The sequence below is a fragment of the Lissotriton helveticus genome, chromosome 5_1 (assembly GCF_964261635.1).
Source record: "Lissotriton helveticus chromosome 5_1, aLisHel1.1, whole genome shotgun sequence".
NCBI classification, from domain to species: domain Eukaryota; kingdom Metazoa; phylum Chordata; class Amphibia; order Caudata; family Salamandridae; genus Lissotriton; species Lissotriton helveticus.
This window is the reverse complement of record NC_136065.1, coordinates 1,956,541,598-1,956,566,661: the sequence shown is the minus strand read 5'-3', so window position 1 is coordinate 1,956,566,661 and position 25,064 is coordinate 1,956,541,598. Positions and strand designations below refer to the sequence as shown.

The 25,064-nt window shown below is 47.0% G+C and overlaps 1 protein-coding gene across 1 annotated transcript in view; it reads left to right on the top strand.

The window, feature by feature from the left end:
• PIP4K2B (phosphatidylinositol-5-phosphate 4-kinase type 2 beta) overlaps positions 1–25,064 on the top strand; it is a 551,068-nt gene that overhangs the window by 335,355 nt on the left and 190,649 nt on the right. The window contains exon 4 of the mRNA XM_078645621.1: positions 12,354–12,506. Coding sequence (XP_078501747.1) covers positions 12,354–12,506 — 153 coding nt within the window. The remainder of the gene's footprint in view (positions 1–12,353; positions 12,507–25,064) is intronic.

Sequence of the window (25,064 nt, the reverse complement as noted above, 5' to 3'; positions counted from 1 at the left end):
GAACGCCTCCGCCCGACTCATCCTGGATGTCCCCCGACACAGCCACATCTCCAGCCACCTGAGGAACCTGCACTGGCTCCCCGTCGACAAGAGGATCACGTTCCGGCTCCTCACCCACGCAAACAAGTCTCTCCACGACCTGGGCCCCAAGTACCTCAACGACCGCCTGACCTTCTACACGCCGACCCGCCAGCTACGGTCCACCAGCCTCGCCCTCGCAGCCGTACCACGCATCCGAAGAGCCACCGCCGGAGGAAGATCCTTCTCTTACCTGGCTGCCAAGACTTGGAACTCCCTCCCCATCCACCTTCGGCTGACCCAGGACCATCTCGCCTTCAGGAAACAACTCAAGACCTGGCTGTTCGAGCAGTAGCATACCCCTCCCCCCAAGCGCCTTGAGACCCTCCCGGGTGAGTAGTGCGCTATACAAATGGCATGATTGATTGATTGATTGATTGAGTCAGCCGTTCGTCTGAGACAGAGTCTCACGGTGGCGTCCCGCACTTATAACATAAACAACATTATCTAACAATATCTAATATCTAAATGCCCCATTAGTTACTGAGGCGAGGTCTATGAACACTACCTGCATATAATATACTAAACAATGCGTGAGTTGACCAGTTTGCAGTCGTATTTGGATCAACATATATAATCACTTGATCCACCTTTGAACAAGTATCAGACAACTGACCTCAGAACCATAACAGTAAATCACTGTCATGACAATAGTAGGGCTCGCACATTATTGCGTAAGTCAAGTGTCAAATAGATGACTGCGTTAAGCATCACATTGGTGTAGCATTTGATCCTATCAGTACTATACAGTTAAGCACCTGAGCAATCATAGTACCACATATAGTATGAGCATAACATATGTCAGTGGTAAGCATTCTGTAGCGACAGCAGCTCTTCATCCCACCAAAAGAAGTTCAAGGCCAGATTATAGCCATTTAGCACGAGCCGTAGGTCAAAGGCCCCTTAAGTACATGAACGCCTTATGGGACCTTAATAATGACCTAGAGGGAATTAGTAGATAAAACGCCGTAAGTGAGGAGATAAAACTCTGCTTAGTATGCACTGTGTAGATAGACATGCAGGCAAGTAATTATGCAGTTGGAGATCAGTTGGTGTTTGCCTCAGAGCAGACCTCCCAGAGTTGTGATAAGCCTTGACTGGCAGAAATGCAACATCAATTGTTTATCTTGGAAGTGTCTTTCTTGTCGGCCATCTTAGGGTCAGGCAGTGTGGAGGAGATCTTCTCTATAGCTGGGCCCATTAGTGTACATTTAAGCATTTGAGTATTTAATACATTTAAGTATGTGGGTCAAGCTCACCGCAGAGAGGGAGCACATTGCTTAACCGGAGGTCAATTGGCAGCATTTAACACTGCCCCAAGCCTGCTACAAGTTTACAGGGACCACCACCACAATAAGCTTGTCAGAGTTACAAAATGCGTTGTTTCCCCTCAATAAACTCGGTTTGTATGGGATGAGTAGGTCTAGTACTTCGCCTGTGTCACAGCGCTAGTTAGTGCTTCACCAGAATGCTTCGGGGAAATCAGGAGCTCAAATCGGTTCGGCTCCGAGAGTTGCGGCCGGCATTTTGGCTCTCGAGGCGTCGTACCTGACCAGACGAGCTTCTCATCAAATGTCACCCTTCTCGTGTCGGTGCTCTACTCTGCACATGTCGCTACGATCCCTGGCTCAGGGGAAGGCTCCCACCCGTCTCACTGCTGCCAGGTCTGGATGCGGAGACCCGCGGCAAAGATCAGACAGCATTCACTTTTTTATCTGAGGGTGCGCGTTGCTCTCCATGCGGTCGCGGCCCGTGAGGAGGAAATCAGCTGCTCCAGGGCATCCTTCGCAGAGCTTTTAAACCGGTCTCCGGTAACATCCGCCGCTTTGCCTCACCGTCGGATAATTCTTTAGTTGCAGGAATTCAGCATAAAAGCTATTGCACTTGGCGCCACGGGAGGAGAGGAACGCCTAGGCAGCCATCTTCTCCGGCGTCCAAGCCACGCCTCATCCTTGACTAATTATATTGCAAAATTTAGGATGTGCTATACGTCTGCTTCATGCAGTTTATGCTTGAGCTGTGGGCCTTGGGGAAAGTTGCGCACTATTGTTGCTGCCTAGTTGGACAGCGTATGGTTGGCTGGCAGCTGTGCTATGGGACTCCGGTAAAGTGTTGCAGTTGCTCTGCTGATAAATGTCTGATGTTGGAAGGCACGCGCTCCATTTTTAGGTCGAGCCAAGCGGCAGTGCGCATGCTCTGCGAGGCATGCTGTAGATGAGTATGCTGTGGAAGCCTGCCCACTCTCCTCCCATATTTTTCATTGTCTGGTGTCACTGTCCTTGGTAAATGCTGGCTTCGAATTCATTGAGGTTTTTAGTCCCTCATTTTTACCGCCTTGTCAGCATTTGTTACCAGCCATAAGGACTGGACCATTTGGCACGTTACACAGACTGCTTTATCTAGTGAGTGAGCACTATTTTTGTTATTGACATTGATGGGTACAATGGCGGCTGCTTTATTTTGTCGTATTTGCGTTTTGAGCGCGGCGCCCGCTGCCGGGACACTGCGCTCTGTTTCATTCTTATTTCAAACTTTAAACACTGAGCAGGGCGCTCGCTTAAGGGACACCGCGCATGGGATCTTTATGTTTTTCTATTAACTTTAGTCATGAGTGCCGCGCACACTTTGGGGACACCGCGCTCTGCAATACAATAGGTGTTGCTTTTGGTATTCTAAATGACAATCCCTTTTAATTTTTTATAAAAGGCATTGCCATTTACAATGCCAATAGCTCCAAAACTCGCAGTTTGGCGACCTATTGTATTGTAAATGCTTGTTAAACCTTTGATGGGGACTCAAAGAGACTGTCAGACTAGCGTTGTAGTGTTGGGTTTGAGGGAATGCTTGTGATGCTCACAGTTGGTGCCTACTCCGCAGTATCTTGACACTCAAAATGATTCCTCCCTCCACAATCTGTAGAGTGGCCCCTGAGGGTCCCATATTCATAGTCCTGAGGCTGAATGTGAGCCATATGGAGGACGGTGGCCCATGCTCTACATGAGCCTGCTTGGTGCTCCTGCTGCTGGGGTCCTTCAAGGAGTGTGGGGCACTGAGCATTCCGTTGGCGTTTCAGACATTGGCGGGACACTGGGTGTAATTTACTCCTGGGCACGTGTCGTGGGGACTAACCAAGTTAGGTAAGATGCAAATGTCATCATGGTGCATGACGACATAATGCTTGACATTACAGTGCGTGATATCCCACGTGGCTTCACGAAGTGGCATCACAATCCATGTCCTGGCAGGAAGTGACATGATAGTAGGACCTCACATATGCTTTACAGGTCTATCATGGGTACATTTGAGCGCATTGCAATATTTAAGAAATTATATTTTGCAGTGGGTATGTGCCAAATAATGGACTCAATCACGATGAAAAATCTAGGCCACCCTGACACAAAAAAATTAGCAACAAGGATAAAACGTGGCAGTAAATCTGTTCTACTTAATTGGCTGCGAAGTCTGTATTTTAAAATATCTCATGGGGTTATGGCACGTGCTGCAGAGATCTTTTTGTGGCAGCTAAATCTCAGGTAATAATAATGGTGAAATAACTTTGCAGGATAACGTATTTGCTGGAGATATGTGTTTTGTCTAGTCCCAGTTTTGAATCAAAGTATCATAAATGGTTTAGATGCCTCCTGCAAAACACATTATGTAACTCACAGATGACAGATTTTTATTTTATGTAAATGGGTTACTGCTTTTAACACAGATTCTTTTGTGATCCTGTTTTGGGATATCTTTCATAGATTTACATGCTTGAATCATTCCCAGTCGTCAAAGTGGGTGTCCTACGTGAATATACATAAAGCCGGGGGCCGTCCGAGCCACGCCCGTGATTGGAATGTTCAGCACCACGGCGGAATTTGCGCCGCAGCCAAGGTATTAAACATTTCCATAGGCTATCATGGTTGCAACCTTGCATTTAATAGCCTATCTACCTCTCTTTCAAAAAAAAAAAAAAGAAAAAAAACTAAGTACAACCAATCAGTAACAGGCACCCTCTAGAACCTTCCCAAGAGAAGCTGAATCCCTCAGATTTTTACTGCACGTATTGTGTGAATGGGGGCCTCCCTGAGCTCTGCTCGGTTTCTTCAGCTAATACTTCTTTTTGGATCATCCAACATTATATTTCATGTTTCATTTCTCTGTCTCTGGCACTAATATGTCAGTAATATGGCAGAGTGTCAGAAAACAAGGTAATAGACTAAGAAATATGTCTAACCTTTTCCTCAAAAACTCCTGTTCAGAGAGTTGAGGCTATATTGGGACTACAGAAACTTAAATCTGTCACTAATGAGGACAGTAAGGATTCCTTCACCTCATAGGAGAGGTCAAAGGGAGAGGTTGAATCGAGTCTCCAGAGGCATGCAGGAAAGCCATATCAAAGACTTACCATGAGTCTTGCCAAGGCACATCTCACAGAGAGAGGCGATTGGATAAAACTTCCTCAGAGGCAGATTCTACAACTCCCTATTCATCCCTCACACTACATCAGGGAAAACCTCATAACATGACAATGAGGAGTCTATAACAAAACTCCATGCCTACTATTACTGCCTCACCAGTAATGACCTAGTCTATGATGGCATCATTTATGACGGTCTCGTCTACGATGGTCTCCTCTACGTTGGTCGTCTACAACAGCCTCGACTACGGTTTTCGTCTAGGACGACTTCATCTACGGTGGCTGTCTACAACAGCCTCATCTACGACGGCCGTCTACGGCAATCTCACCTACGACTGCCTCGTCTACGACGGTTGTTGTTGACGACTTCCTTGTCTACGACGGTCATCGACGACGGCCTCATCTGCGGCGGTTGTGTACGATGGCCTCGTCTACGGCGGTTGTCTACGATGGCCTCGTCTATGGCAGTTGTCTACGACGGCCTCGTCTATGGCGGTCGTCCACTATGGCCTCGTCTATAGTAGTCGTCTACTATGGCCTCGTGTATGGCTGTCATCTACGATGGCCTTGTCTATGACTGTCGCCTACGACAGTTGTCTTAGACTGACTCGTCTATGACAGTCGTCGACGATGGTCGTCTTCGATCATCTACAATGGTGCCTCCTCTGTGATAGCCTCATCAACGATAGTCTCACCTACGAATGACCTCGTCTACAATAGCATTGCCTATGACAGCCTCATCACGACGACAGCCTCATTTGCATCGGTCATCTATAACGGTCGTCTACGACATCCTTCTCAATGATGGCCTCATCTACGAATGGCCTCATCTACGGATTGCCTCATCTACAATGGCATTGTCTATGACGGTTATCGACGACAGCCTCATCTATGATGCTTTATGATGGCCATCTATGACTACTGCCTCGCCTACGATAACCATGTCTACGACGGCCTAGTCTACGACGGCCTAGTCTACGACGGCCTAGTCTACATTAGCCATGTCTACGACAGCCTAGTCTAGGATGAGATTGTCTACGATGAGATTGTCTACGATGGCCTCATCTACGGCTGCATCCTGTACAATGGGCTGGTTGATGACAAAAATTGTCACATCCGCCTAGTCATCTACGATCTCGAGAATACACCATAGTCCTCAACAAAAACAAAAGACACATAGTCCAGAATAGGTTAATGTCACAAATTAAGGGGACTAATATGAGTAAGTCTACAACAGTAACCAATATTTTGAGAGGCAATATGTGGAGCAAATTCACCACTTTGCTCCGCCTCCAACTTCACAGCATAGGTCAAATCTATGTAGCTCTAGTACTAGACCTTAAGGCTTGTTACAGGATTACTACTAACATTTTTCCGAGACTGCAAGGTCACATTGTGCCCGATATGTCCGTATCCTCCTATGCTCCTGCCACAGAAAGAGTGATCCCAGTGTCAGAAATTACCTTTTTTCCCCGGTAACAACCCATTCATATCTGGTGAAGATAGAGAGAAGGCCCACAACTGCTGGATTCCCCACCAGATGATTTTTTATGATTTCCAGACCCTTAAGGAATGACCAGTCCAACTCTTCTAACTTCCAAAAGAAAATAAGAAATGGTTTTGTTCTCTTTCTGATTTTAAATAGAAAAGCTGTGAGACCTATTCCAATTGGTGATTTATCTGGGTGGAGTTGCAGTCATGGAAAACCGTATCACTAATAACAGTGCCTAACCAGCAAGGAGACGTTCTCAAGTGCTACTGTACGAGCAACCCAATCTCTGGCAATATGGGGCAGGTATAACCACAAAACATAGTCCGACATTGCCAAATAAATAGAATGTCTGCTGGAAGACAGATAGGGAAAATGATATATATATATATAAATGAAAAAGACTCTGCAGGGATTGAAACCTCCTCATCAGTGAACATAAATTGCGCTATATAGTCTGTGGGCATTTCACAACTTGCAGATCCAGTGGTCCTTAGACGCTAATGTTGGTTCAAGCTCACTGCCTATAGAACCTGAGGTGCAAATATATCTGATATTTTTACCATACCATGGCGATGCTCTGTTTGGCCAGCATGTTGACGACTCCTTGCAAGTAGTCAAGGATAACTGACACTGCAAGATTTTTTTAAAACATTACATTTCAAAAGAAACATCCTTTTGAGGCAATCGTGAAAGAGATACTCCTCTGTATCAAGAGGGATGCCCAACGTATCAGACTCAACAATGCTATCAGTACCCCTTAGGGTAATGTGTTCCCCATCTCTGCCGAATACAGCACTGTCTTGGGGAGGTATCCCACCTCCATGGGCTCTTCAGGGGTCTTTCGGCGTGGACAGAGGCTATATGTCCCCAAGTGCCACACTCAAAGCACTGTGGTCCACTGTGGACCGGAGGCTCAGGTTTCCAGGGTCGTGGTCGAGGCGGTTCCGGGACCCGGGACGGCCTCTTCTCAATCTTTGGTCCCACTCGTGTTGTTTTCTCTATCTCCCAGGAGGGGGTCTTGGGCTGCGCCCGGGCGAACATAGCCGCCATTTCCACGGCCTGGGCAGTGGTTATGTTATGGTGTTGGCGTAGCCATCTTTGTGTTGCGAGAGGCAACGCTTCTAGAAACTGCTCCAGGTACACCCGGTCCATAATTTCTTCCTTGGTGCTTACAGTGGGGGTGAGCCACTTATCTGCAGCCATCTTGAGCCTTACGAACAAAGTTTTGGGGTTTTCACCTGGCACGCCCCTCTCCCTCCTGAAGCGCAACCGGTAGGCCTCTGCATCTAATCCCAAATGATCCAGTATTATTCTCTTGACCTCAGCGTATGGGGTGTTTCCTGTGGGGTTAGTGACTTGCTAGGCGGCCTGGGCCTCGCCTACCAAGAGAGGGGCCAAAAAGAAAGGCCATTTCTCTGTGGGCCAGCCACAAGCCCTGGCGGCTCTCTCAAAGTTTGGCATGAAGGAATCTGGGTCCTCGCCCTGTTGATATTTTTGCAGCGAGACGCCGGTAGTCCCATGTGGTATTCCCCGTTCTTCATCGCTTCCACTACTCTGCCAACTTGCGGTGGGTTCTCCTGTTCTGGAGGCCATTGCTGCCTTCATTATCTCTCTATCAGCCTCAGCCGAGCGAATCTGCTGCTCCATAACCCATTCTAGGTGTTCCTGTCCTTTCCCCAACTGTTGTACTACTGCATCCATCTCGGTTATACAGATGGCTGGGCTGCCCGCATTCTCCACCAATGTAGCGGGTTGCGTAGAAAAGGGCAAGATACGGGTTTTCGTGATCACAGGGTTTATTTTGGAAAACAGGAAGTCAGTGCAAGTTTTTCGTAAGGGGGTCCTTCGGGGTGACTGACTCCGTTCTCGTCGACTTCTCCTTCTGGCGCTTTCTTCTTTCCTCGGGTTGCTTACGGGACTTCTCCGGGGGTTGGGCTCGTCCGGTTCCGTGGTGATGTCTGGTAGCCTCGAGCCGTGTAGGAGAAAGGCAAGAGAGGATATATGTCAGTCCTTGCGGGTCTCTTTTACAAACGTGCAAGGGGAGGGAGTGAGGGATTCCACGCGTGCACAAGTTATCACGTCAGGTGAGGGGGTGGTCTGTGAGGGTAACAGGGAGTACTGGGGATAACCAGGGGTAGGAGGTCACGTCACGGACCCACCCTTTCTCCCAACCCAGCCCGCTATATGGCTCCATACCTCGGTGATTCAGAAAAGGGGGTGGTGATGAACAGAGTGTCTGAATTAAGCAGACCACTCTTACCCAGTCCAAAGATCAGGGCTTGATCCATCACCGTTTTTTAGCTCACTGCACCATCCCAGCTCAGAACCTGGCTACATGCAAATTAGTCTGTCCCTGGCCCAGTGCATCATGGGAACAGGGCAGACCAGACTACCAAGCCAATTCTTATACTGGGAATACCTCGGTGAGCCACACACCTCCTGGCGTGCGGCTGGGCGGCTCGTGTTGCCGATGGCCTCCTGGCTCCCGCGCCGCCAACGGGTCTTTCCTCGTCTCCTCCGTTGATGGTGTTCCGGGTCTTCCTCGCTCTTCTGCCACTCCGTCCTCTGCTCTCTCCGCCAACTCCTCACTCGCCTCTGCTCCGCTCTCTCCTACCACGCCTCCGGTGAACAAGCACACCTGTTCTGTTTCTCCGGCGGTTCTTGAGGACGGTGCAGGCTCCGCCCACTCTCCTAGAGCCTGCCAGTTAAAGGGACTGCTGTCGTCGTCTTCTTCCTCTTGTAGATACCGCTGTCCCTCGGTGTGCATCCAGCTGTCCTGCTGAGAAGACAAGAGGGGGTGGGGGGTGGGTCATGGTATGAATCCCCAGAAGTGGGTATGGAGTCACTGGATTGATCGGGTGGCAGTATCCCCCCGTTACAGTGAGCCTCTTTAAAAAGAGGATTTTTTAAAACTCTTTTCAATATCGACCTACATTTTGAAATGTGCCATAATTGTTTATAGAAGATGGTATACTTGTTTAAGCTTATGGTAGAAATGTTTATTCTACATGTCTATGCGTTTATATGCATATAGTTATACTCCAGCGCTTACACAGAACATTCCTTTCTGTGAATATATTTTGATACACTATTGGTACTACCCAGCATCCACTAAGGGTACTTGCTTGTTTTAGATTACTGCCTGCTACTCTGATTCATGCATGTGAATCTATGAAAGATACCCCAATACTGGATACGAAATAAGTTACTTACTTACCTCTAACTGCAGTTATCCAATATTGGTATCTTTCATAGATTCACATGCAAGCCACCCTCCTTCCCGGAGAGGCTCCTCTTGTACTTTGGTACTCCTATCCACACTTGTGCAGGAAAATCTGAGGAATTCAGGCTCTCTTGGGAAGGTGCTGGTTACTGATTGGTTGTACTTAAAGTTTGGTCCTTTTTTTGTTTTTTAGAAAAGGAGGTAGATAGGCTATTAAATGCACAGTTGCCACCATGATAGCCTATGGAAATGTTTAATTACTGCTTCATGTACATTACCGTGGGACTCCCACTTTGACGGGGATTCATTCAAGCATGTTAATCTATGAAAGATATCAATGCTGGATATCTGCAGATACAGTAACTTATTTCTTACTTGCTGATCATAAATTGCAATCATTCTAATATAGCTCAGTGAGTTATGAAGAACATGTGGCTCCTACACCTTGTAACCTCACTGTCTTATGTAACCCACATTGATTTACACACACATGATCTAATGTGTAATGTGTACGGGTGATGTTAAGTGCTTTCACACCCTGCATTGGGATGAGTAGGCCTAAAGCTATATGAAATAAATAAAACAGAATAGTGGTATTTAAATTATTTGTGCAAATCCTGGGACACACCACCGCATCTGACATTATATATGCAGGTACTGAACATATTTATTTATACGTTTTATATCAGAGGGCTTTACATATAATGCATGGTCGTTTGATTGAAATACATATATAGAACCCTTGAACCGAGGGGGCTCAACCAAACTGAGGAACTGTATGTCCACTTATAAACATCTGGACCAATTCCAGACAAATGTACGGGTCAATGTAGTGGTTAATCAACTCACCAGAGAGAATCATTGACTTACAAAACTACAGTTCACAATGACCCCAGAAACTGCTGATTGGTCAAAACGGGAGGAGACAATTTAACTGTGACTTTAATTAATAAGCTCACTAGAGAGCAGAAATTAAATACATATTCATGAATGGTGATGCATCAACAAATGCAACTAACACTTGACCTCTTGTGTAATAATATATTTTGTATGCCTTAGATTAATGGGAAAAATGTCATTAAGTTTACTGTGATCTTCAAATATATGGAAAAAAAACATTGACCATAATGCACCACTTGAAACTACAATATGGGCACTAAAATAAAAGAAGGCATAAACCACAGGTACAACATCCCGTGCTCAAGCCTCAGGCTGAGGTGAAACGCGTTTGGCTTTGTGGTCGTGAAACCGCAAATAAATGAAGCTGTAATCTTGGAAATACTAACTCGAGTGTGCGTTTTCATTACCAAGGGATTGGTGTTGGCAACAGATATATATGTATATATGTGTATATGTGTATATATATATATATATATATATATATATATATATATGTATATATACTGTCAGAAAAGTTAGGCAGTCAAGGTAGTTACAATATGCAGACATCAAAACAGCATGAATTAATGGCTTAAATGATCTAGTTGACAGCTGAAACAGTCAATCGACCACTGCAGCCTGTCATGTCTGTTTGGGTATGAGCTTTGGGAATGTAGCTGGGTTTGTGGGTGTGTTGAAGTGTTTGTTGAGCAGTAGGTCTTTAAGGTCCAGTTTGAAGCAGGAAAAAGAGAGGTTGCAACAGAGATTTAGAGGGCGTGAGTTCTAGATCTTAGGTGCATTTCCAGAGAATGAGCAAGTCTGGGAAGGTTTCTTTTTCAGGTTTGTGGTATGAGATGTAAGTTGGAGGTTCTCGGTGTCCTTGCTCTTCCTGCTTTCGAACATAGTAAAAATCAAGCCTTCCATTGCATCTAGGTGTAAGACTCCAAATAGCTTCCAGCCAGGATACTTTAACAAAAGGAGGCCTGATGGCACCCTAACTTTGGCTTTTGTTTTGAGCTCAGCTAGAATTTGATTAAGCCCTTTCACAGCCTGCGTGTTGCTGCTCAGAACAAAAGCAGAGACCGTGCAGGCGCTGATGAAATTGTCTTATCTGAAAATTGCTCTGGAACGAATTTAGCATATTTCTGTGAGGGCCAACCTCGTGGCAGGGTAGACGGCGTCCACCCTGAAAAAATAGTGGGTAGATGCTGTCTACCCGTGTGTACCTCCAACTTGTGCCCTGATTTACTCCCTTGCTGTGGTGCTTGGGTAGAGCCAGTGACCTAGGGTTGAGGAGGTGTGTCTGATGTTGAAATGCGTATGCTGTGCATAGTTTACACTTAGGCTGATATTGTTGAGAATGATGAACTAGTGGTGTGATTACTTGTCTGATGTAGAAAGGTCTTCGCAATGTAACTTGTGCCTGTGCTGGGGTGCTTTTGGTGAGTGGCTCACCGTGGTTGCAATTGCTTTTCTGATGTTAGGAAGGTGTGTGCTGCTTGTAGGTTTCATGTGTCTTGAGGCGGTCGGTGAGAGAAGCACACAAGATACAGTGGTATATCTTATATTAAAAGATGTGTTTTGCATGCATTTTGCACCTGTTTTGGGCTATGGGGAGAGTTGCACATAGGTGTAGCAGTGTTACTTATGTCTGATGTACGTGGTCATGTACAGTGTGAATGATTGTGTCTGTGTTTGGGTGCCAAGAGGGAGCTCTACACTAGCTTTTCAGTGGCGAGTTTGTGTTTCAGTGATATGCTTTATGTTTGTACCTGTGCTGGTGTGCTTGGAGAATGACGCACATTTGGGTTGTGGCGCATGTCTGAGTAAAGTTGTTTGCTTGCATGTAGTTTGTGTCTCTGCTGAACAGCCCAGTGAGAGTAGCACACTAATGTTTCAATGGGTTTTCTGGTGTTAAAGTGTTGTGTAGTATGCTCCTGTGATGGGGCTCTGGGACAGTGGGCACTTAGCATTGCGATGGCATACCTTACATAAGAACGTGTGGTTGCACTTATGTTGGGGTTCTTAGGCGCCAGTGGCTCTCTAGTGTTGAGGTGGCGTCACTGATGTTGGAAGGTCGTTTTATATGCTCTTTGCATGTTGGGTGCATGCTGCTAGGTACGTTTTCCACCGTAGCGTAAGTTGTCCCTGTCTTTTCTCATTGCGTAACGTTCACAGACTGCGTCCTATTGAGGGGCTATTGTGGGTTTGCTGATAAAATAGATATGAGACTTGGGACTTATGTTTTAATTTCTTTATTGTCATTCTAGAATTCTCTGACTCGAAGTGCACCAGTGAACAGCGACACCCAAGGGCGCTTTGGCGCCCGATTCCTCACAACATACGACCGGCGATTTGTTATCAAGACCATATCGAGTGAAGATATAGCGGAAATGCACAACATTTTAAAGAAGTACCACCAGGTATGTATTTTTCGCAGCTCCTTGGAGGAAGGAAGCAAGCAGCTCCTCAAGATTTAAGACTTCTCCTTTTTTTTTTTAACATTGTAAACACATTTCCCTTTTTAGTCACTCATTTGATTCTTCCCATTACAGATCTCTCGAAGTGAACCCATCACACTATTTATTATCCGTGCTAGTTCTGCCCTTCATCACCACTACTGTTGCATAACTGATGCCTATATCCAGCTGTACAAGTTCACCTCTCCCTGATATTCGACTTCCAATACACCTCAACTGTGACCGTCTCCACTTTTTGCTATTCAGTGGCAAATACCAAATCACATCTATGCCAAGTGATCTCAATTATTACAGTTAACATGCTATTTCACCTCAAACCTGACCTAACTCTCTCTGCTATTCTAGTCAGCCCTGATATAACCGAGAAACTGTACTAGCGCACCATAACCTTTATTTGTAGTACCTCTTGATATTTACAAATGTAGCCCCCTGCTGTTCTAGTCCTGAAATACAACACTACTAGCACACTACAATTGTTCTACCATTGATGGTCTCACTGCTCTCCAAATGCTGTTCATCCCTCATAGCTAAGACTGTCTATTGTAGTTACATTTAATATGAAATTCCTAAGTTGTTATTTTAAAAAAAAAAACCTGATTAGAGCTGGTTAAACTAAAGTAAATGTTTTTGATGGATACTTCTTAGCTCAAATGCCTCACCTTTTGAATTCCCTCAGGTGTCAGAATGGATTTTGATTTTTTGTATTTATCAACTCCAGTACATCAGTAGGGTGGTGCAATCGAACTCTGCAGTGACCTCGTCCCACCTCTGGAAATGGTGATGTGGGCTTGAATATAGATGCCACCTATGTGCACTGTTATTGGTTCTTTTTTTCTGCTCCCTTTGACACAGATCTGCAACTTTTCCCCTGAACTTTTGTCGTGTTTCACTAAGGTAAAGAACATTTTCCTGTATCGTGTCATGGAATATGTCCACCCCAAACACCACAGGCTTCTTGAAGCCATGCGACTCTTGCAGGTAGCGAATTGCCATTACAGATCGTAACGACTCCTGCGTGTTTTTTTTTTATCCAAAGGCTTGCAATAAATGCACCCTGATGCATCCGAAGGTCATCAGTGAGCGTGAGACAAAATTGTAAGTCGCTGAACACAAACAAGGGTTGTCACACTTCAAGTACTGAGCCTACTCAGAGTCTTGGTCCAGATCACCATTCTATGGAAAGTCCAAGACTATGTAAAAAAATAGTCTCCTTTTAGTCAAGTAGTCTAATCAGAAGGCCTATCTTAGTCACACTCCAGGGAGGGATTAGCAGTCAGCGATTCAAGTGCTGGACTATTATGTCAGTCATCAGAGACTGATCCCATCCCATACTGGAGGTGATGCATCCCAAATTCCCCAGACCATCTTCTACTCTACAGCAGGTAGCAGCCTTGAATGACGTGTTGCTGCAGCTGTTCTTGAATATTTTCTGTCCCCCGGAGTACCTTCGGGTCCCATAAATTTGCTTGGTATTCCGTTCGACTTCAGCCAACAGGGCGTTTCTTCGTACTGGCTGACCCCATTGGGATCTCCTCCTGTCTTTTTGTTGGTACCAGGAAATGCCTTCAGCTCTTTGCCAAACGCCGTGCCAGTTCTGGCTGGTTCTGTACCAGCCTTTGCTTCAAATTAGGGTTCAGCTAGTTCTCAACCAATGTCATGTTCAAGATCACCAAAGACCAGACCTTAGTATGGGAAGATTCTGCTGCAATGCCTTTGCCTCAACTACAGTATTTCCACCTGATGAAGATGACGAAGGCAGCATTCAAATTGCTCTCCTCACTACACTAACGCTAGTTTGTATTTAGACATACAATATAGTTGTAGAGTTTTCAGTTTGCATTTGTGACATTTTCAGGATTTCAGTACCTTTAACTGACATTTCACTGCCTTGTGTGTCACTTTATAGTGAGTTTAGGAAAGCTGTTATTTTCGTGTAATGGGGTAAATATCAGAAAGGGCCCATTTTATGCAAAATGTGACAAGATCATACCTGCCTCAAAGCAAATGCAATGCTCCTAATTTTTTGAGGTCATAACTATTCCTATTCTTAAGGGGGCATAGACCATATGTCACCTGCGTTACCCAGATGTTCTTTCCACTTTGCAAATCTGGGCTGATGGTGAATTTTGGACTAAATCGATGAATAGTGACACTCTGTCTTAAATACACACATGACAGATGTCAGTGGCTGCGTGCAATAATGGACCTCAACACTTGTGAGTGTGAACTGGAAGATTAATTCCTGGTTAGTACTGCTTTGGATGCTTTGATTCCTTTGCGAACAAGTAAGCAGAAAGAGGCTTCCTGCCCCATGGTTCAACAGCAAACTGATTGAGGATTAAACAGTGTAAGTTGCTGGAACAGTCAAGTTAAAAAAGAAGGTTCCCTTTTGGTAGAATGCACATTTTAACAGTCACACTACTCACACAACTCAACCACACCCCTTCTTGAGGGTCCCAAGTGAAGCACTTATAAATCAACAACTAAATTCTTTTATAAAAAATGTATTCATCAGATTTATTTTATCAAAAGCGATTCCACAGGATACAGTTTATACATCACACAATTTCATATTGAAATACAATTAAAAACCACAACAAATGTTAAAAAGGAGAAACCTAGAAAGGCAATAGCCTCTGTCTTTACTTGTGTTAATTGGCTTAATCAATAGACCGCTTTAGAGAACCGATCTATTTTTCCTGTCTCTAGTGTGATGCTGATTTAGGCCCAATTTAACACCCCTTTATCATCAGGTGTCGACGCGTTTCGATGGCATATTTATTATTAATACCATCTTCTTCAGGACATACACTTTGTTCTCCTTATGCGATACAATTAAACTTCAAATTCAGAGATCTTTACGAATTTAAACCGGTGCCTCACTGCCCTCTGGGGTTTTATTCCTTAATTTATCATATGCGAGGATGATTTGAAGAGGTTCCTCACGGATACTTTTCTCTTTTCGTTCTGTAAATTTTGAAATGGATAATGAGCCGGTATTCTCCAGGTTTCTTCTGGTGCACAGTATACCATTAATTGACCCGGTGGTGTATCAATCTTTTTGCACCGTCCGTTTCTTATCACTTTTAACACCTTGCCTTCATGTTTTTCACTCAATCTGGTACTTGGCTCGTGGCTTTTTATTCCGACGAGTGCAGCGTTCAACCGGGTTTCTTTTACAGTGTAAAAGAAACCCGGTTGAGCGCTGCGCTTGTGAGAATAAGAAAGAAACCCGGTTAAACGCAGCGTTCAACCGGGTTTCTTTTACAGTGAGCAGGTCTTGGGTCTGCCGTAGCTGGGTGGGGAGGGTGTTCCAGGTTTTGGCGGCGAGGAAGGAGAAGGATCTGCCGCCTGAGGTCGTTCGTTGGATGCGCGGGATGACGGCGAGGCTGGCGGAGCGGAGCTGGCGGGCGGGGGTGTAGAAGTTGAGTCTGTAGTTAAGGTAGGCTGGTCCGGTGTTGTGGAGTGCTTTGTGTGCGTGGGTGAGGGTTAGATCCATTCGCCATGAAGAGAACGCGCAATGTCATCAGTTCTGCGCGTTGGAATTTCCAAGGCGACACTCGCTCGGAGACGCTTTTCGTCGCGAGCTGAAGAAGATCAAGCGCGACCGGGCCCAAGTCATCCTTGTGGCTCCGGCCAGAGCAAAACTCTCGCAACCACAAAGCAGTGTGAATAAACAGCACAACAGTAGTTTCAATAAAGTAGAACACAACAACAGATCTTAATGTTCTTAAAGTTCTCCAGGACGTTTATTGGATCCACATTCAGCCGACACGTGTTTCGTCGTGTTCCCAAAAGTTGAGTCAACACGACTCTTCAGGGCTGGTAAATAGACCCAGGCATCTATGGGTCGATGCCACACGTAGGTAAATCGAGCGAAGAATCCAAATTAAAGTCCTGGAGAACTTTAAGAACATTAAGATCTGTTGTTGTGTTCTACTTTATTGAAACTACTGTTGTGCTGTTTATTCACACTGCTTTGTGGTTGCGAGAGTTTTGCTCTGGTCTTATTAGCGAAAGTCTTTTAGATTTTCTTGGAACGGTTTAGGGTTACTCCGTTCGCTCTTTACGCACCACATCATAGACATCGTTTTCCTACGAATTGTAACGTTGATTAAAGGTAGAGCGCCTGGGTATCTGCAATCACTACAAACCCTATCAGCTGTTTCATCCTTGTGGCTCCGGACTGGGCGAGAAGGTACTGGTATCCAGAGCTACTCAGTATGTCAGTCGATCCCCCGGTTCGTCTGCCTCTTCAGGAGGACCTTCTGTCGCAGCAGCAGGGGACGGTCCTCCACCCGAACCTGTCCAGTCTCCACCTCCATGCTTGGAGATTGAGCGGCGACATTTGAGGCCATTTGACTTGCCTCCTGAAGTTTGTAACATCATTCTGGCAGCCAGGCGTCCCTCCACAAAGTCGGTATACGCCTGCAGGTGGAACAGATTTGTGGCATGGTGCACAGCAAATGCTGTGGATCCCCTCAATGCCCCTCTTTCTGAGGTCCTTCTCTTCCTTCTTTCTCTTGCCCAGCAGGGCTCTGCTCTGGGCACTATCAAGGGCTACCTTTCTGCCCTTTCAGCCTTTCTAAGGCTGCCTGATCAACCTTCTTTGTTCAAGTCCCCTATTGTAAATCGCTTTCTGAAGGGCATCACACACACGTTCCCTCCTGTTCCGTTTGTGATGCCTCAGTGGGACTTGAACCTGGTTCTTACATTTCTGATGTGCGTTCCCTTTGAGCCACTTCACAACTGTCCTCTACGCCTTCTAACTCTGAAGACTGCTTTCCTGGTTGCCATAACCTCTGCCAGGAGAGTGAGTGAGCTCCAGGCCCTTTCTTGTACTCCACCTTTCCTTTCTGTCCATCCGGACAAAGTGGTGCTGCGTACCAAACCTTCTTTCCTGCCCAAGGTCGTCACGGCCTTCCACATCGGGCAGTCTATCACCTTGCCAACCTTCTTCCCGCCACCGCATCCCTCTAAAGAGGAAGAGCGGCTCCACCGTCTGGACTCAAAACGTGCGCTCTCATTCTACTTGGATCGCACACGCCAGCTCCGGGTGGATGACCAACTCTTTGTTGGTTACGTGGGCGCGAAGAAGGGGAAAGCGGTGCACAAGAGGACCATCTCTCGGTGGATCATCCTGTGTATCAAGGCATGCTACTCCTTGGCTAGGAAGGAGACTCCTGCTGGATTGCGGGCTCATTCTACCCGAGCCACGGTGACTACCACTGCCCTGGGCAGGGGAGTGCCCTTACAAGACATCTGTCAGGCTGCTACGTGGGCTTCGCTGCACTTGTTTGCGAGACACTACTGCCTGGACAGCCAAGTCCGGAGGGATGGCTTTTTTGGCCGTTCCGTCCTCCGGGACTTTCTGGTGTGATTATTGGTTCGCAGACCCACCACCGGGGTTGGTATTGCTGGGGTATCTATTCTAAGGTAAGGAATCTAATACTAACGTGTCTCTTTCAGATGCACAAGTTACTACTTGTGTAACGATATATCTGTAAGAGACATTAGTTAGTATTAGATTCCTTACCGACCCACCCATCCTCCCCGTTCTGCGAACCAATATCTAGGGTTAGGGTTGCCCCCTTACAGGGCCCTAGTTTCAATGGCACCAGTGTTGGTTTTTAACATGGCTCTGCGTTTCTGGCGCGGAAAAGCTGTGTCTAAGAACTGACGTCAGCACGCGGAGGCGGCGTCTAAGTACTCCGACGACGTCATCACAGCGCCCACGACGCAGACAACGGACGCGGAGCCGCAGACGACGCCTACCGACGCGCAAGGGTACTGCTACGCAAAAATGTCCGGATCCAGTCTGACGCCTGGGGATATTCTAAGGTAAGGAATATAATACTAACTGATGTCTCTTACAGATATATCGTTGCACAAGTAGTAACTTGTGCGTCGTGTGCGTTGTTGTCCAGTCTGGCTTTAAAGGACGATCTCTTGGCTGTTCTGATGAGGTGGTGATGTCTGCTGATGGTGTCCTTGTGGGCTGCGTGGCTGTCTGGTGCGCGGTCGTGGAGCCATTTCTTCTCCAGCTTCCGGCATGTTCGTTTGGAGATCTGGAGTTCTTCGGTGAACCAGGCGGCTTTCTTGCTGGGGTGGTTGATGGAGGGTTTCTTGATCGGGCGAGGGTGTTGGCGCAGTTGTCGATCCACTGTCTGAAGTTTCGGGCGGCGGCGTCTGTGTCGGTGGAGTCGGTGGGTGGGTTCTGGGCGAGGGTGGATGTCAGTTGGTCCTCAGTGACTTTGCTCCAGCAGCGGTGAGGCAGTTGTTGGGTGCGGTGGTGCGTGGTGGGCTTCTTGAAGTTGATGCATCGGTGGTCAGTCCGGTGGAATTCGGTGGTGTGGTTGAAGGCGATGTGGGTGCTTGTGGAGAAGACTGGGTCGAGCGTGTGGCCGGCGGCGTGGGTGTGTTCGGTGACAAGTTGTCGGAGTTCGAGGTTGGCGAGGTTGTCGATCAGGGCGGCGGAGTTGGCGTCGTTGTTGTTCTCGAGGGGGAAGTTCAGGTCCCTGAGGAGGATGTAGTCTGTGGAAGCAAGTGCGTGAGTGCTGGCGAGGTCGGCAACGGAGTCGCTGAAGAGGGCCCAGGGTCCAGGAGGTCTGTAGATGAGTGTTCCTCTGAGGGAAGTGTTGGGGTCGGTGTGGATCCGGAAGTGAAGGTGTTCGGCGGAGTTGAGGGAGTCGTCTGCGAGGGTGTGGACCTGGAGGGTGGACTTGTGGATGATAGCTATTCCTCCTCCCATCCCGTTGGTGCGGTCTCTGCGGGCAATCTTGTAGCCGTCCGGGATGGCTATGGCGATGTCAGGTGCTGAGGAGTCGTTCCACCAGGTCTAGGTCAGGAAGGCAACGTCTGGGGCGGTGGTGTCGAGCAGGTCCCAGAGCTCGACGGCGTGTTTGCTTGCGGAGCGGGTGTTTAGGAGTATGCAGCGGAGGTGGTTAGGTCCATTCCTTGGGGGTTTGGCGGTTCTGTAGCATGTGAAGTTACAGGTATGGCAGGAGAAGGGTCCGTGGGTGTGTTTCGGGGCGGCCTGGAAGCAGCGGTGGTCTCGGCCGGTGTTGAGAGTGTTGGCGTCGTATCGGATTCTGGCGTTGTGGCATCTGCGGGGTTCTGGTGCCAGGCGCGATCCAGGCGTGTACGGGCGCAGACGGGCTTGCCTTGCAATCGGCGCGCCCGCTGCGCGCGTCCGGGCAGCGACTGGCATTTAAGGCGGGGAGGGAGGGAGGAGCAGCTGGGAGGCGGGAGCGGGGCGGCGAGGGGGCGTGGCCGCGGGGTCAGCGGCGGGAAGAGGGGTCACAGAAAACAAAGAGGAGGGGGACAAGACTGGCTACAGCGGCACGAAATTACAGGCTAAGGGGACAGAAATGGTAAATACACAATTGCAACAAACCAGAAAGGCAACCAGAAACAGCAGAATGTTCCTGGGGCAACAGCAGACTCGAACCCACGCAGCAGGCATCAGCAGCGAGCGAGCACACCCAGGTGGTGCTGCTCGTCAGTAGGGGGAGCGACCTGGCCTGCAGGCAGGGTCAGGGGTCGCCCCCACTGACGGGTAGGGACTGGCTTTTAAGGCGGGGAGGGAGGAGCAGCTTGGAGGTGGGGTGGCGAGGGGCCGTGGCCGCGGGGTCAGAGGCGGGAAGAGCGGGCACAGAAAACAAAGAGGGGGGCAAGACCTGGCTACAGCGGGATGAAATTACAGGCTAAGGGGACAGAAATAGTAAATACACAATTGCAACAAACCAGAAAGGCAACCAGAAACAGCAGAATGTTCCTGGGGCATCAGCGGACTCGAACCCACGCAGCAGGTGGTGCTGCTCGTCAGTAGGGGAGCGACCTGGCCTGCAGGCAGGGTCAGGGGTCGCCCATTGCTACCACTTTTGGCCAAAGTCATTAAGAAGCATGTCAATTGACAGCTCTTTTTGTTCATCAAGGCGAACTATCTTCTTCACAGGACACAGTCAGGGTTCCTCCCTTCCCATAGTACGAAGTCAGCCCTGGTTTTTTCGTCAGAATCCATTCATCCAATCTTGGATGCCAGAGAGACAGCTGCTGTTCTGATGCTTTATCTCAATGCTGTGTTCAACACCGTGCCACACAACCTGCCCATTGATCGTTTGTGGAGATGCTATGTCTGTCACATGGTCTTACGGTGTTTTTTTAAAGTTTTTTTTTTTTAGAGGGACGCACCTTCTAGGTGTGTCAAAAAGCACACCATTCCAAAGTCTTTATATTGCAGCAGGGATTTCCTCAGCGCTCCTCCCTGAGTTCTACCTTATTTAACAAATACATGCTCCTCCTGACTAAGCTCATTGAACGTCATGCGTTCACAATGATGACGTATGCTGATGAGAATCTGCTTATCACCCTCTCCCAGGATGCTGCAAACACGTCTACTTTGTTAAGGTTGTGTCTAGGGAAGGTTGCTGGATGGATTGAGCAAACATGTTCAATGTTAAATGCAGGGAAGACTGATATCTTCATCCAGGGCAAACAACCTAAAATCTGGTCAACCTCCGGGTGGCCTGAAACCCTTGACCCTCTACCCACCCCCAAGCCTAAAAACCTGGGTATTTATTTCATTTATTTTATTTTATTTTGACAGTTTTGTACAGCGCGAACAAGACCCTTGCGGCTATCAGAGCGCTTTACAAGGCACATAAAGGTTATTTGACAAATATATAGGCATACGATGACTTAAGCAAATACATTCCTGTTAAAAGTTATCGACTAGCACTTATCAGTAGGTATTTATAACAAAGTTCAGGTGACTCTAGCTAAGAGGATCACTTTCACTTCTTTTTTGAAGAAAGCAGCGGATGGATTCAGTCTTGTTTCTGTGGATAAAGGCGTTCGAAATCCTTGGGGCCCATTCCTGAGAAGGTACGGTTGTACGTTTTTTTCCTGCAGAAGCGTTGTTGTTTAAGTAGACGATTATCAGAACTCCTAGTTGTTCTGCTACCACCCGATAGTACCAGCTTCTCCGCAAGGTATCTTGGTGTTTTTTGGTGCCGGGCCTTGTGAGTCATATAGGCGCTTTTCAAATGTATTCTGGCCTCAAAAGGTAACCAGTTGAGGGCACGAAGGTCGGGAGAAATGTGGCAGTTCCTTCTAGAGCCAGTGATGAGTCTGGCAGCAGTATTTGATTGAGGCTCTTTGCGGAGTGGTTGTTGATCTGGGAAGGCTGCAGAGAGCGACACTCCCATAATCCACTCTGGGGACTACTAGGGCTTGTACTGCCTGTTTAAAGTCATTCGCGGGTATGAATGGCTTTAGTCTTCTCAGGGTGTTCATCTGGAAATGGGCTCCTTTAGTTGCAGCGCTTATGTGTTTCTGCATGTTTAGATTATTGTCCAGAGTTATTCCTAGGGATTTCGCAGAGTCAATAATGCGAGGTTGGCCATCGAGTGCAGTTAGGTGCTGCATCCATTCTCGGATCGTGTCTGTTTGTTTGGGGGGAGCAGTGAGGAGGAATTCTGTTTTTTGTGTGTTAAGTTTTAGATGGTTATTTGCCAGCCACATCTGTATTTTATGGAGCATTGAGTTAAGGGACTTGATGTCTTCAAGAGAGTTGACCTTAATGTAGAGGTGAGTGTAGTCAGCGTACATGTGGTATTGGATGTTTGAGGAGATGAGAAGCTCAGTGAGTGGTTCCATAAACAGATTGAAGAGTTTAGGGGAGAGGGAAGAACCCTGGGGTACTCCCAAGGTGACTGGGATGGGGTTAGATAAAGATTGGTTGATCTTGAATCTTTGCGTTCTGTCTTGGAGGAAGGAAGTGAACCAGTTTAACACTGTTCCAGATAAACCCATTCTATGTTTTAAAAGATCTAGTAGGTTACTATGTTTGACTGTATCGAAGGCTGAGGATAAGTCTAGTAGGATTAGCAAACAGGCTCCATTTTGATCCAGTATTTGTAGAGCGTCATCCATAACGTGGGTCATGGCTGATTCTGTACTATGTATCAACAAAGGGAGAGGTAGGGAGAATCGAGGACACTCTCTCAGTCCCCGGTTAAATGTACTTCAACAAAAAGAGAGAGGTCTGGTCAGTCGCAGGACTGCCACAAAATTGGAGCGAATGAAGAAGGGGTAACACACACACTCAATTTTGAGTAGGAAGGCCCTCACACACCGACCTGGTCAGTGTCATGCTTCATCATCGGGCCCCACCAAAGAGGCCGAGTGCCTCTTTGGTGTGCTGCGACGCCAGAAATACTGCGGAGCTGGTCGTGTGGGGAGGGCGTGATGTGAGTGAAGTATAATTAAAAGTGCCTAAGAGGGTATCAAAAAAGATTTTTTAATGAGTGATCCCTAAGACACAGGTAAGTGGTATATGTGTCTGAATTTATGTGCCAAGGTTGTTAGGATTTGGTTAAATTCAGCTAAATACCACACAGTTAATTAATCAGTCAACATGTTTCTGCCATACTAGTGGTATATATTCACCAAGGCATTCTTCAGGACTATACCCCGGCGGTATGGACACTCTAATAGTCCACCCTAACCTGGGGGCGTGAAAGTGAAAAAAGAAAAGGTGAAAAAAGTGCTTAAAATTAGAAGAGCGTGATGCTCATTCTAAAGAAAAAAGCCCCAAGTTCAGGGGTATTTCAGCACCTGTGGAGAGAAGATGTACAAACAAACACACAAGGACATACATACAATTAGTATACGCCATTGCGAATTATCATAGTGCTCCATAGATGGTGGCAAATATTAGTGTGCCCATAGTAAACGCTATTTTAAGCACCATCCAAGTAGCCCTTTGGGGATGTTTAGCGTTAAACTCTAGGAGGTGAAGTGCTAGTGGTGTTTAAAACTACAGCTGTAGAAGGGAAATAAAAACACGGTATGAATTCACCTTGTAGCAGGGATCAATTGACCAAGAGGTCGGTGACCCCCCTAAGATAGTAAATATGGGTGATATCTCACTTTAAAAGAGGGCGCTACTAGCACCATGGGTCTCGGGAGGAGGATTGGAGCGCGCCTGGCACATCCTGAAAAGGAAAAGAGTTAAATGGCATTGCTTCCAAGTACTTAGCTCGTGGAGATTGAGATGACCGTCCTATCGGTAATGTAAGACTCACGCCCTCAGCACTCGCAACCCGCTTTTGAACCTTCAAAATTCCTCTGGACCGGACCCCGACGATGGAGAGCGGGACCGGAGAGTGAGTTTAAATACGCTTTGTTTGTGTTTCAGCGCGCGATTCCGGGTTGGGCGTGTCTCGCTCAAAGCGAGGCTTGGAGCGCACGCGCTCGTGTGGGCGGGGTACGGTCGGTTTCCAGAGCGAGGCTTGGATTCACAAACCTGACGCTCGCCGGCCGTCAATGTTGTGACGGTCGGTGTCTAGTGACGGAGTTTCTACCACTTCGGCATAAATAAAGGATAATTGGCAGTGCTCCTATGACTTAAGGAAATGGGCATAGTTATAAGGCACTAGACATTCAATGCATGAATTATAAAAAATATATATATGGAAAAAAAAATTTTGGGAAAAAAATTGAGAGGGCATTTTACACACGATATCAATAATGCTAATGGGAATATTTAGAGGGCATTACTTTTAAACACGATCTCAGTGGTGATATTGGGAATAATTACAAGGCACTAGTTGTTTAAGTGCACAGATAGTCAGCAACAGGAAAAATAAGAGAGCATTTGTATATTGCTGTTACACATGATATGATATTGGGAGCCTGGCTCAAGGGTTTACGACAGAACAGTGTTCCATGGGATGTCGTCGTTAAGGCCATTGATGTTGGTCCCCAGACGATATACCCAGCGCTGCTCTTTTTCAAACAATCTGTTTTGTACATTCCTTGTGCCATCAATTGCTTCAATGAGGCCGAGGCAAAAGGAGAGGCAACACCAGAGTATCCTGGCAAGAGGACGACTCAGTAGCGAACCACACCCGGAGCAACCAACAGCCGGGGACGAGCAGAGTATGAGTCTAGTGACAAACCTGTCCGCAAGGACACTAACTCCCATGGAAATCCAAGTACTAGAAAAAGGTTTAGGTTTCGTACCTACAGCTAAACCTGATAAATTCAAGTTGCATTGTGAACTCGCTGGCTTTTTTCGCAAACTGAAACTGAAAGCGTTTTTCGAAGGAAAAACTGACGCAATGGAATCAATCAGGAAAGGCGACACGGGACTAAGACCTAGTTCCACCTTTATTCCCCCCCCGCACACAATACCAGCGGCCATAACCGCCTTCGAGCAAGCCGTTTTCAAAGACCTAGAAAACTGCCAGAACCCAAAAATCTTTGGGAATTTCAGTACTGCTGAATTCCAAGCATTACATCAATTGCAGAACGACACCTCCATAACTATAAAGCCTGCTGATAAGGGCGGAGGAATTGTTATCCAGAATACAACCGATTACGAGAACACCTGCAAGGATTTACTTGGGGATGTCAGAAACTACATCCCGCTTACATCAGATCCCACTGCTGACCTTGCCAAAAGGATAACGTCCCTGGTAAAACAGGCAGAGG